At 42.8% G+C, this 17,903-nt stretch overlaps 1 protein-coding gene across 1 annotated transcript in view; it reads left to right on the forward strand.

Annotated features, from left to right (window-relative positions):
- NDST4 (N-deacetylase and N-sulfotransferase 4) overlaps positions 1-17,903 on the forward strand; it is a 1,173,706-nt gene that overhangs the window by 1,092,468 nt on the left and 63,335 nt on the right. The window contains exon 13 of the mRNA XM_069234161.1: positions 10,802-10,898. Coding sequence (XP_069090262.1) covers positions 10,802-10,898 — 97 coding nt within the window. The remainder of the gene's footprint in view (positions 1-10,801; positions 10,899-17,903) is intronic.

A 17,903-nucleotide genomic window follows, 5' to 3' on the forward strand; every position in this document is an offset into this window, starting at 1 on the left:
TTTCCGCTCGCTGGCCTATCCGGAAACAGGCTACAGTATTGTCTATGGCACTTAATCAAGCCGGCGGAAATGTTGTAGCCTGCAGGGTGCACCAGCACCATCGCTTGTTCACTGTCTGTAAAGCAGACAATGAACATTGCGATGGTGCTGGCCGGGGGGGCCCTGCACTGCCCATGCCAATCTGAGATCCTGGCGGACCTAGCGGTTCTCTGGCAGTCTGACCGCCATAGTTGTAATGTGGCGGTCAGACTGCTCCATTGGCGGTCCAGACCGCCACCACGGATGTCATAATCGGGCCCTTAGCTCCTTTTTTACAATTTAAACACAAAACCATACAACCTATGGGCCTTGAAAAAATGCATGCATTGGAAGAAAAGATCTCAGAAAATTGAATGATTGTAGCCTCAAGCAAATTGGCAACTAATTCTACTAACATCAGTAAAATAATTAGGTGCATTATCTTGGATGCCAAAACGTAACTTATCCGGCACCAGATCCAAGATGATCCACCCAATCATTCTTCTAAGTCTTTTATAACAACATTATACCTTAAATCTACCTATTTGAACCCTTGATCAAAACAATAGCAGATTTTCGAAACATCTCTTGGACAAGATCAATATCAGACAAAATTAATCACCAATTAATGGCCAGGTTTCCTCATCACCATTGACACAGAAATGACATATACAAAATAGACTCAAATCCACCATCAGATGTAGTCTCACACCAACCAAAATATACATGATTCTAAAGTGAGCCAGGTAATGTTATTTTTGCAGAAACAATTGCTTCATTCTGATATTCTTACCAACGCTCATCCCATCATCAAAAAAAGTGTCCTGGGAGCACATCAGGAATGTGCAGAACCAGACTAAATAATATGTGGGTTCAGCCCTTCTGTTCTCCCTAGGCTACAGACACTTGCACATCCACGTCTATAATATGGATCACATCGGTGTGACGTGTGCTATCATGATCCTGGAAGGGCTGTGTCCTCATATGCATGGAAGTGGCACACTGTTACTGCAGCTTCCCATTGGTGCCCCTGGTAAGAGGCACTATAGGTTCCAAGGACCCCCTCCAGACATTCCCCTGCAGGTAAGTGCAGTCACACACTGACTCTAACTGCAGAGTCATATTTTCCCCCCATTCAAAACTTAGGCCAGGTCACTGCCTGGATTGAAAGGATGACCAGTAGCTTCAAACAGTCTGTCTGCCTTTCACTAACAAGCTGTTCAGAGTGCAGGCAAAGGTTTGCGCCTGACCTGTCGACAGCACATTTGCTGTGTTAGGGAGCACAGACCTGTGGAGGAACTAGCAGCCAGTTAAGGGTGCTTCATGATGCCGAGTCGGACAGTATGGCCCATCTGTAATGCAACCTTCAGTGCTCCTCTGATGGCAATATCCAATTAGAATGGAAACCTTCTTTCCAACTCCAAATCTGATTTCCACCATGGTGCAGCATATTATCTATTGCACACTTCTGGTTCATCCCACTTGGTATGGCTGACCTTAGGAAACTGATTTAAACACTGGAATAACCAATAGGTTTTTGAGACAATGGGCATTATTACGAGTCCGGCGGTCAACAGACTGCCAGACTCGCGGTGGCAGTCGCACCACCACGTTACGAGGTTGGCCAACTTACCGGCCATCCCGCCAGGATCTACAATGGGATGACAGTGGTGCAGGTTGTCATCAGCCAGGGCAGCGCTGAAGCCTGCTTATTACAACTTTGTTCTCTGCCAGCCTTTTCTTGGTGGTTCAACATACATGTAAAGGCTGTCAGAGAACAAGTGCAGGGGCCCCCCTGCCCAGCACCCTCGAAACGCACACTGTCTGCTGTGCAGACAGTACGCATTTCAAGGGTGCTGGTGCCCTCTGTGTGCAGCAGCATTGCCACCAGCTCTACTATGAGCCAGCGACAATGCTGCAGCACCTTTCCCATTGGGCTGACTGGCAGGAATCTTGGTTCCTGCCCGTCAGCCCAGTGGGAAAGTCGTATAGGGCTAGTAAGGAGACTGCCACCTTGACGGCGGTCACCTTACCATGGGTCTGGCAGTCAGCAAAGCCAACTGCCAAACTCATAATCAGGCCCAATGTTCTCAAATAGCTTGAATATTACCTGAACAAGAGACAACAATTGATCAGAATTCCACATTATTTTTTAACTTAGCAAAATGATGTGTGGGTTCATCCCAACTGTTCTCCATGGGCTGCATGTATTAACTTTACATTGGATACCTAACTCTCTTTAAATGTTTATATGAATCAGAAAGTAAAATCATGCAATTATTTATTTCATTCAGTAAATAAAACTACATAACAGCTTTTCGCCGGTGACATTCCTGCGGTAACACAAGCACATGTCATTTCACAACTTAACTCTGCAACACCATGTTTGTGGGTCATTCATTAACTTATCTTGCCCACAGAAAGCTGGAACATAACTCAGGTTTGGAAGGATCTGCATTGGTACCCTTAAAAGACCAAATCATCTTTATTCTCAAACATGGATATTAGATGGTAAAAAGTAGAGATCAGAATTCTGCATCCAATTTCAGTATTTGATTAATCTTTGAACCAAGATTGCACCTGTCATATCTCTCCCGCTCTCTATCTCTCTCTCTCTAATATACATATGTATTTGTATATATATATATACATACACATACATACAACTTTGGGTCTTCAGTTCTAGCTAGGTGGACACTAGCATATAAATAGTAGGCGTGTCCAAAGTCTGAAAAGAAAGCTAGTAAAGTTTTTTAAAAGGCAATTTTAGTGCCCCATCTCTCCGGAGGCAAACGATTTTCACCCCTGTTATTGCACCCTGAAGGGTACTGAAAGAATGGGCCCCTGCTCGCTAGCAGTGCTTGTCTTCCATAGGCTCTGGAAGTAGGAGTTTCGGGGTGCTGCAGCACCCCCAGAATAATCATGATGGAGTTCAGAATGTAAATGAGCAATAAAGATGCCTTTGTATTTTTATTTTATTATACCACATTTGTTGTGCGTTGAAAGATAGATATCAAATGTCAGACTAGGTCTTCTGACAAATTGCTGCTTATTATTTTAACATGGGTGTTGTTTACTTATCTTTCTCTGACTGTAAAGTGAGAGGATATTGCATAGTGAACTATGTGACAATCTTCTTCTTATACAAGAAATGAGAGAGTATAGAATACCTGTAGATTAACTATTCAAATATTTCAAAATGTATTAGCAGGTAGGAAAGCGCAAATGAAGCACATTTCTTTGATGATAACAATGACTTTAATATGATTACAATAAATCAATGCACTATACTACCCCACAAATTATCTATTGTCTGTGTCCTATATAGATATAGTATAAAAACAGTATATCTGTGCAAATGTAATAACCCTTTCAATAGAAAATGCGCTGTTTGTAAATGACAGCGTACTACCACTCCATGCTTTAGTAATGTACAGTGTGCTGCAACATACATCACCGGCTACATACAATCCCCTTACCACTCTACTGCTTAGTTGGCATGTTTCATTTGCTACACTTTTTCTTTGCATGATGTTTGGATTTTTCACAATACCTTTGAGTTCAGTGATGTAACATTTATAGCAGCACCTCCACTCTGAAAATTGTTACAGCACCACTGACCGAAACAACAAACAACATTTACCAAAAGCAACAAAAAAAACCTTTGGTGAGCCACCAATTACTGGTCTCGTACATGAATACACCAGGTAGACTTGAGGGCCGGCCTATGGAAGAGGCATAGGAGGCAGATCGCAGGCATATTGTCAAGACATCTATTCAATGTCCTACCGAGTCTCACCACCACCTTATCCCAGAACCAGGTGAGTCCGGGACACTCCCAGGTCATGTGTTTAAAATCTGAGTCCAGGGCTATGCAGCGAGAACATCTTCTAAGGTCCCCACCGTATACAATACTAATTCTATGGGGGGGAGGTACATCATTATATTCCTACACTTATCTACATTCTTTAGTAAATTACATAGACATGGAGAAAATGAAACCATGGATGAACAAATAAAATTTGATGTAGGCATAGCATTTCCTAATAAAACATGAAAACAATAAACATTGTGAATATATATATATATCCCTCAAACTTTAGTGTAAGTACACATATTTTTCTTTGGACAGGGCTGATTAGCTATTCTAAAGCAATTGCCACATACCTTTGGGAAAGTGCATATAAGGGCAAATTTAGTATTCAAACTACAGACCCAGCACCAATGGACAAAGTGCATCTATTTGGAAGGAAGCATTGAGATTTGCTACTTTAACTCAAGCTGCACAAACGTAGGATCAGTGTATATATTTGGGTGGATCACATTTACTAATTTAACTACAGCCCCACAAACATTGGAGAAAGTGCACAAGGTGGGGAGAGGGGTCTGATTTTTTATTCTAAATCCCTCAACCATTCGGGATGTACAGAGTTAGATTTACTCTTCTAACTCAAGTGCCAGACACATTAAGGAAAGTGCATATGTTGGAAGTTGGGTCTCTGATTGGCAGTCAGTTTGCACTCTGTCCAAGCAGGGACCCTCACTCTAGTCATGGCAATGGAGATACACACTTAGATAACCCCTGCTCACCCCCCTTTGGTAGCTTGGCACAAGCAGTCAGGCTTATCTCAAAGGCAATGTGTAAAGTATTTGTACCAATACATACAGTCATACAGTGAAACACTACAAAATGGACACCACACAGGTTTAGAAAAATATTAAATATTTCTTTAAGTAGAACAAGACCAAATACGATAAAAATCCAAAATACACAATTAACAATATGTATTTAGCAATTGCAAACACAAAAATAGTGCCTAGAAGTGCCAATGCTACAATTTGATGTTAAGCGTAGTCGTTACAAAGTCGTTTCCCACAATGCGACACTACAAGTGCCGTTTACATAGTCACATGGACCCCCCTTACATACAGTACCTTAGCAAAAGTGTGGGAAACAGGCCTGTGCACAGAGTTGGAGAGCGAGACGTCGCTGGATCTGAGGCGACGTCGGTTCTGGTGCTGCTAGGTGAAGAAGCGGAGGCGTCATGAAGAGGCATTGGGTCCTTGACGCAGGGCAGTGGAGGTGAGGCGGCATCGGTTGCGAGGAGTCGGTCCATGGGCACCTCTGGCAAAGTCGAAGTCTGGCAAAGTCACAATGCTGCGGGGTGACCTCACAGCATCGGGGTCACGTCAGAGGGTCACAGGTGCTGTGACGAAGTCAGGTGTCATGAACATCGGTGCTACAACACTTTGATCTTGCGAGTTCTTGGGACGTTAGCGGCATCAGTGACGCGGGCCTGCAATGTTAGTGGGGTCAGTGCACTTCTGTGAGGATGACAGCTTTGAGTGTAGGAGGCATCACAGGTTCCGGAAAGCGGCGTCCTTACGAAGTCACGCGTCATCGTCCTGCGTTGTTTCACAGGATTTTACCAGAAAATCACTCTCAGGGCCCCAGGACTGGAATGGCACCCTCTGACAAGCGAGAGTACACAGCATATAGACTCAGAGACCAGCTGGTGAAGCCTTTGCTGTCCCTGGGAGATTCCTCTCAACCAGGAAAATACCACAAAGTCCAGTCTTTGCCCCCTTTTACAGGTAGAAGAAGCAACTGCAGGATAGTCCAACAAAGCACAGTCAGAGGGAGGGGCAGTACTTCTCCTCAGCTCTTCAGTTCTTCTCTTAGGCATAGGTTCCTCTTCGTTCCAGAAGCAACTCTTGAAGAAATCTAAAGTCTGGGGTTTTGGGTCAAATACTTATACCCCTTTCTGCCTTTGAAGTTGCCCAACTTCAAAGAAACGTCTCTGTTGTGTACAGGATCCTGCCTTGCCCAGGCCTGGCTCCAAGAGCATGCCAGGGGGTCAAAGACTGCATTGTGGGAGGGCAGGCACAGCCCATTCAGGTGTAAGCGACCACTCCTCCCTCCACTCTAGCCCAGATGGCTCATCAGGATATGATGGCTACACCCCAGTTCCCTCTGTGTCACTGTCTAGAGGAGATTCACAAACAACCCAACTGTCAGTCTGACCCAGACAGGGAATCCACAGACAGGCAGAGTCACAAAATGGTTTAAGCAATAAAATGCCCATTTTCACTGAAAGGTATATTTTTAAATTGTGAATTCAGAGACCCCAAACTCCATTTTCTATTCTGCCTTCAAAGGGAAACTGCACTTTAAGAATATTTAAAGGCAGCCCCCACGGTAACCTATGTGAGGGATAGGCCTTGCCACAGTGAAAACCGAATTTGGTAGTTTTTCATTGTTTGGACATGGAAAACACATCAGTACATGTCCCACTGTTAACATATCCGGCACCCTGCCCATGGGGCTACCTAGGGCCTACCTTACTGGTGCCTTACATGTATAAAAAGGGAAAGTTTGTGCTTGGCAAGTGGGTACACTTGCCAAGTCGAATTGGCAGTTTAAAACTGCACACACAGACACTGCAGTCGCAGGTCTGAGCCATGTTTACAGGGCTACTCATTTGGGTGGCACAATCAGTGCTGCAGGCCCACTAGTAGCATTTGGTTTACAGGCCCTGGGCACACATAGTGCACTTTACTATGGACTTGCTAGTAAATCAAATATGCCAATCATGGATAAACCAATCACCAATACAATTAACACAGAGAACATATGCACTTTAGCACTGGTTAACATTGTTAAAGTGCCCAGAATCCTAGAGCCAACAAAAACTGGTCAGAACAATTAGGAGGAAGGAGGCAAAACGTTTGGGGATGACCCTGCAAAAAGGGCCCGGTCCAACAGTATATATTTGGAAGGGGCAGATTTACTAATCCAACTACATCCCCACAAACATTGTGGAAAGGTCTTATAATTGGGTGAGTGTAACAAATTAGCAAATATAAATGAATCACTCTGGATCCTGTTTATAACTATTATTATTATTATTATTATTATTATTAATAATAATTTGCTAGTAAACTCTAAAGGGTAAAATAAAATAAAAATTAAATTTTAGCATAATTTAAATGAGCAAATCATTTTCATATGCAAACACTGTCCACACTATCCACACAATTCCTGAATAAACACCACAACCCAAACCAATAACATACAAAAGAATAGGATAAAATAATCTTGATTAAATCATTAAAAAAATAGCATTACAATTCAACAATTAATATTAAATGGCATATGTTTTAAATACAACACTAATTACCAAAGTTCCTGTTAATCCTCGGAACAAGACAAAAGTAATGAATAGGTAAATAATAAATTAGCAATAACATTAACTCTAAAAGATAAACACTATTAAATGACAATACATTGAATAAAACACTTCATACGGAATGCCCAATAAAACTTCAACCTGAAAAACAGCATTTCAATATAAAAAATAAGTTAGTGTATATTTCTTAATAAATAATTTCACAAATATAGCAAAAATCCACATTTTATGTTTCAATCTGTTAAAAATACAAACATGATATACCTAATATTTGCTTCCTCAAAATCTTTGTAGGCAGCACAATATTACAGCCACTTAATATTTTTGAATTCAATATTTAGAATCTAAGAGTAAATATAGAGAGGTATGACTGAAGGGTATACCAATTTAAATAGAGCCAGTGGTTTAAATTAATCAATCATAAATATTTATTTGGATTTATATAAATCACTATAAGAGTACAACATTAAGATACAGTACATTGAATCACACAGAGTTCAAATCTTCATTATTTCCCAGAAGAATATATTTAAAAAAAAAAAAAAAAAACATCTACATAATATCAATGTTAAAAAGCATTATATCAAAATTCAAGGTATTAGATGTGCAAATTATCACAAGATTAAAAAAATACAAATTAGTGCCAACATTTTACAAGTCATCATTAGCTTGTCTCTCCTTCTTAAGTTATCATCTTTCCAAAGGCTCATCAAAACTGGTTCCAGAATTCCATTTTGTATATTAAACTTTCTATATATTGCAAATAAAAAGAAAAAAGGAAACTGCATATCATTCATCGGTACCCTCAAGTTTACATGTATAAATAAAAACATCCTGGGAATAAGTAAAATACACCAATTAAAGAAACAGTCACAATAAGCATGTTCGGATGTTCTTACAGAAAATAATCAAATGCACCATAAACTAAGTGACTTCCCCATCACACATGCTTTTAGGTGATATCCCTAAACCCAGAATACATTTGACAAAACAAGATGAATAAGTTAAAATTCTACATTTTCATGCCATCGCAAGGCATTTAAAAAAAAAGCCCCTATGGCAAACCCCACGGCAGGCTCAGAGACCATGCACAGGTAGTGGAAAGCAGGTTGACATTGATGAAACCCACGAGTTTTAAGCAAAGGTAACAAATGCTTGCCTCTAAAGGGCACATAATATTTACAGAAATGGATGTAATTCCTCAATGTTTGTAAAGAGGAGTTATCACAAGGACATTTCAGAATTCCATTTGTGTCAAACTGTTGTAAAGCAAAACAAAGATTTCTCGTAATGGAGCCCAATCTAAACCTGGTCAGAAGTGTTCTATCCCAAACATTGTCAACATGGTAGAGATAGGGTTCAATACCCTGGCAAGGCTTATGCATTACATAAGATTGCACTTAGGGCTTGCAAAGTTCTGGCATCGCTCTATCTGCAGAGGCAAATCTCAAAAATTATTTCTTAACCCAAGCAGACTCCCCCTTGCACAACAAATGAGGGGATGTAAACAACTTCCCCCTGCCTAGCCAGCTGGCAGTGGCCTTGTAGTAACTTGGCCATGGGATTTTGTGCCCCAAATCGCACAACATGCAGTCAGAAATCACCCCGCTGCTAAAGTTTGTGTGAGTACTCCCCCAAACAGACAGCCACAGTAACATAGGTGCAAGCTTAGTACGATCACCCACATAGCCTAAACCAACCACTTTGTGTAGGAAAAGCTGAGGGCTACCTGGTCTTACCCAAAGCAGGCATCTGCAAAACCTATTTTCCTCTTGCTGCAGATTACAAGAATCCCAAAACCCCATATAGATACCCCAAAGGTTAGAACCTATTTTTTGACTGTGGGTTGACTAGAAGGATTGGATCCAAACTCTGTCAGGACCAGGTTCACTCTCCCAGTTTTGTAAACGTTTCAGCAGAATTCCTTGGTCCATCATGTCAAAAGCAGCAGAGAGGTCAAGGAGTAGTAGGTATGTTTTCATGTAGGAGTTCCTCTCTGATGCATGCAAAGCTGCTTTCAGTGTCCCTCGTGGGCCAGAAGCATGACTGATGGTCATGTAGAAGATAATGAAGCTCCATGCAAATTTGAAATTGTCTTGTAACTTCCTTTTCCATGGTTATGTAGAGTAGGTAAAGTAGGTATTGGTTAGTAATTTGCTGGGGTCTTCAGATCTGATGGTCTTTTGTTGTAGGAGAGGGTTGATTGTGATGTGTTTCAGATCGGCTCTTCAGTTTAGAAGGAAGGCGGTTTTAATGTCAGCAACAAGTAAGAGCAGAAATAGTTTACAAATTACAAGGGGCGATCGTTAGTCTCAACACCTCAGTCGCTCTAAGCATTTTTATCAGTAAGCTGTCAACCAAAGCACAATGCTTAGATAACATTTTGATGTGTCCTATTAGACAGTGTGTTGGGCACAAGCATCTCTTTTAATCAGTATTTTTGCACACAGCACACTCTGGTTTTGCTTAAGTGATCTACAACCTGTTCTGAAATGCTGACATGAGTTCCCCCGGGCAGATTGATTGCATTGCATCCTGTAACTTGAATTGTTGCCTTCCCCCTTATAAATGAAGGTATCCCAGCTGCTGTTGGTGCATGTGTGATCACACTTGTAGTGTAGTGGGGTAGAGCTCCTCCCTCAGACAATGCATAGTAAAGTCCTCTATCCAGTATGCTTTGCCTCTTATCACTGACAGGTTTGGACTGCCTTGATGCACAAACATACAGTAGTGGCTGGGCCACACTGTATGAATGTGTGCATGAACCATGCCTTCAGTGTTTGCTGGCCAAACTAAGCATTCCAGCAAGGTGTGGGCAGTCCTTGATGTCATTCTGTCTTTCAACAGTCTGAGAACACCTACCAAGACAGTGTTCTATCCATTGCACACAAACAAAATGGCAGATGTGTTCACCTCACTGATAGTGTGTGCAAGCTACAGAACATGGAAGGCACACTCTAATAGAGTGGTCCTCTACACCTTTGGATATGGTCCACATTTTGTAATGGAGAAGAGACCACACAATTTGACAAAGGATAATTTGTCATTGACAAAGGATAATTTGGCATTTATGTATTTGCTTTACATAATATGACTTAATGACTTGCTATGTAGTCTGTACAATTTCATGACTTTTCAAGTTATAAAGGAGACCAGCAATAAAAATGTGCAAAAAACAACTCATAGTATTGAGTCTATTTAGCTGAGTTGGCCTACAAGTATATCATGTAGAGTAGCAGCTTTAGATTGCTCTCACTAGTTTGATGTTGGATCTGGTACAGTGATCATAGTAAACTGGCTATGAAATCTCCTCACTGGCCCCCAGTATTGTAACAGATAACTTCTGCAGTAAGATATGTGTCCTGCAATGTAATTTATTATATGTAATGTAATTTATAGAGTTCAGCAAGGATGCTGATTATATTACATTTTAGTACCATTTCATGGCAGATCTATCTATCAAATGTAACATTGAATATTATATGGAGGGCATGTATATTCTTTCTCTATAGTGTTCAGGTTTTCCCTTCTGTTAAAATACTTAGATTATGATATGATACCTACTTTCAATCTGAGGTTTTAATTTATTACAGATTTGACCCTCAAAAAGGTTTTTGGTGCCAGCTGATAGACGGAGGGAAAACTAAATGCCTTGGTAAAGGTCGAAAATATCCACCAATGGATTTGGAGGTACGGTACTGTGCTGATTTTAATATACAGTTTTCAGATGGTGAAATAAATGCTTTATGAATAATTGCAATAAGCAATTTGTTATGCATGATTTTATGTACCCTCTCCATCAGCATTTCTCCCATGCCAATCCCAAAAAAGTTGTATTTGATTTCATAGAAAAGCAATGAGTTGGAATGTCATTACTAAGAAATCATTTAATCTAAACTGTTTAATGGAAATCTGCAGGGTGAATGGCATTTACCATTTTATAGAAACCAAATCAGAACGTTATTTTTTTTTCAAAATTGACTTTTGCATGCTTATTTGTTAACCTATAAGTGCATTCAGAAACAATTTTGTCTGAGGTATTTATTTCAGTGCTTTGGTTCAGGGTACATTACTCCAGATTTATATCACCTCCATTCCTGAACACTAAAAACCGTTGGCTACTCCTAAATCTACTCATCACTGACCCTTAAAAACCCCTCATCAGTCCTAAACTTTGCCCATAGGTGAGCCCTAACAAACTCTCAACACTGTTACACTCCACCCATCTCTGAACACTACAAACACCCTACCACCCCTAAACTCTACTCATCCATAAACCCTGAAAACCCCTCACCACCCGTAGCCTCCGCCCATAACTGACCCCTAAAACTACCTCATCACTCCTAAACATTACCCCTTTCTGAATCCAAAAACTCCTCGCTATCCCAAAATCCATCCAATGTTATTATTATTTTGAATTTATCTTTCATTTAAAATGTTTTCTTAAATTTTCAAATTTTGCTATATTTCCTTAAAATCGTCTTTCCTTAAAACTGGTTTTCCATGATTTTGTTTCCTCCAATGTAGTTTCTCAGTTTTCAATTTTCTATTAATACATCATTCCAGAATACCTGGGTCGCGTGTAAAGTAGGTAGTTGGTAATGTCCTCTTGTGTTAGACCTCAAGTACCTGAGTTTTAGAAGTGGGCTGATTGAAGGAGACAGATCATGATACACACATTTATAACCAATCCAAGGTGTGATGATTACATGCATAATGAATAGTCAGTTTCATACACTGGGAGATATAATTAGTGAGGACTGATTTTGAGAATTTTGAATAATGATAACTATTTGGAGCAGTTGGAAGTGACATTTGAGAAGATTGGGAGACTCTGACAGAGGTGAATTTGTATATTGCTTATGGGAAATAGTGTGACCATGTAGAAAAGCATTGGTGCAGAATGGAGGCTATTTTTCAAGACATGACACCATTTATAGAATGCTGCTGCTCAGATTCGATGACTCACAAGAGAATGACTGTAAGCTTCACGCTTTGCCATTTATTGAGACATTTTGTCAGTTACTTTCTATTATTGGACCATAGTCAGCTCTAGAATATTTCCAGTCATGAAGTAACCGCCAAAAGGGTTGTGAAAACTATGGTAGATTTCTTCTTTTTCTTCTTCTTCCCCTTCTTCTTCTTCTTTTCTCTTTCTCTTCTTCCTCCTTTTCTTCTTCTTCTCCTTCTCTCATCTTTTCTTCTTCTCCTTCTACTTCCTGTTTCTCCTTCTCTTCTTTTTCCTCTGCTTATTTTTCTTCTTCTGCTTCCTCTGTTTCTTCCTTCTTCCTCCTCTTTTCTTCTTCTTCTTTTTCCGTTTCTTCTTTTCTTCTTCATTATTCTACTTCTCTTTCTTCACTTTTACAATTTCTTCAGGAACTCCAGGTAACTCAGCCTAAAAGTAACTGCTAAATCTATCCTTAAACTTGTACATTTTAATTCTAAACAACTAGCCTCTAATCAACTACTTCTTAACCCTAAACATCCTGCCTGTCCTACCAATTGAAGCTCAACTTCATGTTCTGTAACCTCCTGTAAAAACTTTCCATGCCACCACTACACACCTGTCTCAAGTGACAAACTACGGCAAAAGACCCCCTATGTGTACTTGTCCCACTTAAACGGACATAAAATATCCAGATCAAAACATCTGTACCACAGAACCAGAAGAACCTATGGGACAGGTGGGCTGGAAAAAAGCTATTGGAAGGGACTGATCGCCAGCCACCAGGACATCAATCCTAAAATGGTGGCAGAATAGCCCAAAGAGCCCTAATATATGTAAATTCTGTTGGCCTCAATTGTAGCCCAAACACCCAAACACCATTGTTTAAATGGGCACACAATACTGACTGCACCACTTTCCCAAAATCCCCATTGGGAAAATAGAGTGCGGACAAATAGTGACCCTCTTATGAGCGTGGAAAAGACTGCTTTTATTGAAAGAGGATCAAATTAGCAATCACAAACCTAGGCCAAGGGCCTTACAAAGCTACCTCTTCACTAACAATTAATATACTGACCAAAACCTACTCCCCATCCTGGCTAAGCTACTCCAAGACCCCTTCCCAATAAGCCTCTCCTTGTTCAATCAATCAGTCAGTATTTGTAGAGCGTGACTTGTCACCCATAAGGGTATCCAGGCAATAGGCGTTGGTCTCAATCGAAGAGCCAGGTCTTGAGCCCTTTCCTGAATTTGGTCAGTTCAGGGGAGGTGTGGAGGTGGAGGGCGTTCCAAGCCTTGTAGGTAAGAAAGGAGAAGGAGCGACCTCTGGTGCGGCAGCGACATGTGTGAGGGATCTGTGCATGGGCCAGGTATGCGGAGCAGAGGTTCCTGCCGGGGTGGTGGAAGTGCAGATTTGTTCAGGTAGGTGGGACCTTGGTGGTGAAAGACTTTGTAGGCGTGGGAGAGGAGCTTAAAGTGGCATTTCTTCTGGACAGGTAGCCAGTGGAGGTCTTCCAGGTGCTGGGAGATGTGGGCTTTCTTAGGTAGGTCGAGAATCGGTCTGGTGGCTGCGTTCTGTATTGATTGGAGCTTTTGATTGATTGGAACTTTTGCTTGTGATGCTGTGTACAGTGCTTTGTTGTAGTCAAGGGGACTGGTGATAAGGGCATGAATAACTGTCTTCTTTGTGTTGATGAGGAGCACTTAAAGAATTTCCAGAGCATGCAATGCATGTGGAAGAAGGCTGAGGCGACTGCATTGATCTGCCTTCTCATGGTAAGTTCACTGTTGAGGATGATGTTGAAGTTGTAGTCGTGGTCTTTCAGTGTGGGTTTGGGCTGAGCTCCGACGGCCACCAGGAATCATTCCAGAGAGTAGTGTGTTTGCTGAAGATGGGAACTTCCATCTTGTCAATGTTCAGCTTTAAGCAGTTATCCTTCATCCATGCTGAAATGTTCTTCATGCAGTTGTGGAACTTTGTAATGCTGGCAGTGGGTCAGTAGAGAGTGAAAGGAAGAGTTGCATGTCGTCGGCATGGGAGATAATGTTGATGTTGTGTGATCTGACGATGTCTGTGAGGGGAGTCATGAAGATGTTGAAGAGTGTGGGGCTGAGGGATGAGCCCTGGGGAACGCCGCAGAATTTGTGTTCAGCTTGCAATTTGAAGGGGGGGAGGCGGACTTTCTAAGTGCGTCTTGTGAGGAAAGATGTAATCCACCTGAGCGCATTGTCAGTTATTCCTGACTGGTGCAGGCGTTGGATGAGTGTGTAGTGGGAAACCGCATTGAAGGCGGGGGAGAAGGTTGAGCAGGATTAGAGCTGTCTTGGTGCCTTGATTGGATCTGAAACCTGATTGGGATGAGTCACGTAGGTTGTTTCTCTCTAGGTGTTCGGTGAGTTTGAAGTTAACGGCCTTTGCCGGGACTTTGGCGGGAAACGTCAGCAATGAGATGGGTTGGTAGTTTTGTAGTTCTTTGGGGTCAGCCAAGGGTTTCTCGAGGGGTCTGAACTTGGTGTGTTTCCAGGTGTCCAGAAAGGTGGCAGAGGTGAGTGATGCATTGATGATGGTGGTGAGTTGGCAACTGATCTCGTCCCTTCCGAGGTTAAAGAGCCTGTGAGGGCAGAGGTCGTCAGTGCTCCGGAGTGGATGGAGTTCATAAGGGTGGTTGTATCTGCATCTGTGAGTTGTTTCCATATGTTGAGCAGGTGCTCGGAAGTAGTGTGGATTGAAGGTTGCAGGAGTAGGATGGTTGGGGATTGAAGTTCTTGTAAATGGTTGCAATTTTGTTGTGGAAGTGGTCGGGGAGGTTGTTGCAGAACTTCTATGATGTGGGGATGTAGTTTTTGGTGGCTGCGGGGCATGTGAACTCCCGACAATGGTGAAGAGTTCCTTGGATCAGTTAGCGCTGGTATTGATCCTGAGGATAAGGGGGCCTGCCTTTTTGCTGCCATGATCTGTCTGTGGTATCCATTGAGGGCGATGGACTGGTTAGACCAGGTGAGGTCCGATGTGTGGGTGTAGATAATTCTGTTGCTGGATGAAAAAATGGGGCCCAGTGTGTGATCTGCGAAGTGTGTGGGGTCCGTGAATAGCTGCTTGAGGCTGATGTTGTCCATTCTTTACATGAGATCTGTGGAGGTGGTGTCTGTGGTGTAGTCTAAGTGGCAGTTGAGTTCTCCCAGGAAGATGTAGTGTTTGGATTATATGGCCAGAGGGGTCATGAATTCTGCAATGGCGTTGCTCATTCCGGTCCACAGTCCTGCTGGTCTGTAGGCCAAGGTGCCTTTGATGGTGGTGTTATTGTCGATGTGGAGCTGGAAGTTCATGTGTTCTATCACTGGGGTGGTCTCATTGTCGGTTATTGTGCAGGTGTCCGCCCCTTTGTGCATGACGGTGATACCTCCTCCATGTTTGTTGGGGCAATCATGGTGTTTCATCTTGTAGCCAGTGGGGGTTCCAGTGGCAATGTCCAGTGAGGAGGCTGGGATGATCCAGGTTTCGGTGATGAAGATTACGTAGGGGGTAAGGGAGGGGACGGTGTCCCAGATTTCGGTGGTGTGCGTGCAGAGGGATCAGGCATTGAGTAAGATGAAACTGAGTTGGACCGGCATGGTCTTGGTCAGTGCTGGTGACGAGATAAAGGATGCTGCAGGGGTATTCGCTTCTGAAGTGGAGGTGAAGCGGCAATGGCGTCAGTTGAATGGTTCTGCTATGGATCAGGGTGATGCCAGGAAGCCGTTGTTGTGACCGTGGTCTAGGGTGTGAAAATTATGCGCAGAGTATCTATGGGGGTCCGAAGGGCCTGGGTTGCTGGTGCTGGGCATGGTCCAGGCGTGAACTGGCACAGATGGGCTTGCCATTGGCATGCCTTTGGCACACCAGCAGCATGCTTGTACTGTGGCCTTCATTAAATAGGTCCTGAGGGGGGAAGGGTGCTGGGAGGTGGGTGGGAATGAGGGGGAATCAGGAGTGTGGGAAAGGGCAGGAAATGAGAAGTGTGGTGGAGCAGTACCCTAAGAGCCATGCTGCTACAAGGCTTGGTTCAGCGGTGGAAGCAACCTGGACAGTGACCTGTCAGGAGGCAAGTCAGGTCCTGGTTTGGAACCTGGCACTGGGCAGAGAGCATGGCACTGGGGAGAGCTGGAATATCCATGTCCAACTTTTAATTCATCCCTCCATCCTAAAACTGTAAATCTTAACTCTAAATAACTAGCCTCTAACCAACTACTTCTTAAACTTAAACTTCCTGCCTACCCCCTATTCCACATGTTTTACCAATGTGAACTCAGCATCACATTCTGTAGCCTTCTGTAAAAACTTTCCCTGCCACCATCACTCAGGAAAAGGCAGTCCTTGACTTTTTCTACCCATCTTTCCCTCCCCCTTCTGATCCTGTGCTTTCTTCCCCTCTGATCCAGAAGTTCAAATTTCTTGCCGCTACTTCCTTCAGTTCCAATAAATATAACTCCATTTCCATCCTGGAGAGATGTACCACGTTGCTGCGAAAAAATTCAACATCGTCATACTGAATGTCTGAGAAGCAAACTCGCCCAAAACTCATGTCTCTCAAAAATGGCTCATCTCCCTACTAAGCTATGTGCCTGTCCACTGCTGCAGGCTTTACCACACCCCTTCACTGCCTATGCGACATGAACTCAGTCCATAACATGAGGCAACAAGATCAGTGACCCCTCAATTGTCTCAAATCCTCTTTCATGGCCCTCATCAGCACCACACCCTTCCCCTGAACCAAATAATTTTCTCCTAGATTGACATGTCTGGGCTGCCCTCACCAGCATATCATTCAAACAAATGATAAGTTCACGGCATCTCATGCCTCCCTTCCAAGTCACTGAAATCCCATGCTGATGGAGACCCAAGTTAGACCAAATTCCTGTCTGTGTCACAAGTCATTCCACCCACTTGACAAAGTTGTGCACTACCGCCCAAATGGAAATCACCTCCACCTCTGGTCCCGTGACAGAACCTGCAACAGAAAAGGAGTTAAATATCACAAAGAAGAGGAAGGAACCTGGCTGCCGCCCACACAAAAGTGCACATATGTCTGAAAACAATCTGAAGATCATCAGTCCAACCTCATGATGTCCTCCCAGCCATGGGTGCCTGCCTCAGTTGCTACACCAATCCTGAAAGAATGTGTTGCAAAAGTAGCATGCGGAGACCCAAAATTGCAGGGTCTTGCACAAGATAGAAAGGAGCTGGAAAGTGGTCAGCCTGTGGCCAGTCTATCATTGAAACACCACTCCTTCACAATCACTGCAAAGCACCCCCAATTTTGCTCCCCAAGCCACTTGACAAATCTCCGGCTCTGAGAAACCCTACAGCACCACGTTCTTCCCCTGCACTCTCTGATCCATTTTCAAACTATGCAGCCGCACAGCCACACTGCTCACACTCATTGGCACATCCTCCCACAAAACCCCTCCCCTTTGTTTGTTACTTAAAGGCCCCAAACAAATTTCACAACCTTAGCACAGAAAATATGCACATCTCCTCCTCCCCTCTTCATATCTGAGGCAATAGCCGTAGTATACGTCTGAACATGTCCAAAGATAGAGGACTTCGAAGTCTCCCCGAGTGACCATTCTCGCTTGCCCAACCTTCCAGCACTCTTTGTCCCAGCTTCCTAGCTGATAGAATGTACCCCCACAGCAGCTTCCCAATAAAGGAGATACCTGCTAACGTCCCTGCAATGGTTACCCAAAACATACCCTTATCCATCAAATCT

This window comes from Pleurodeles waltl, chromosome 1_2 (assembly GCF_031143425.1).
Source record: "Pleurodeles waltl isolate 20211129_DDA chromosome 1_2, aPleWal1.hap1.20221129, whole genome shotgun sequence".
NCBI lineage: Eukaryota > Metazoa > Chordata > Amphibia > Caudata > Salamandridae > Pleurodeles > Pleurodeles waltl.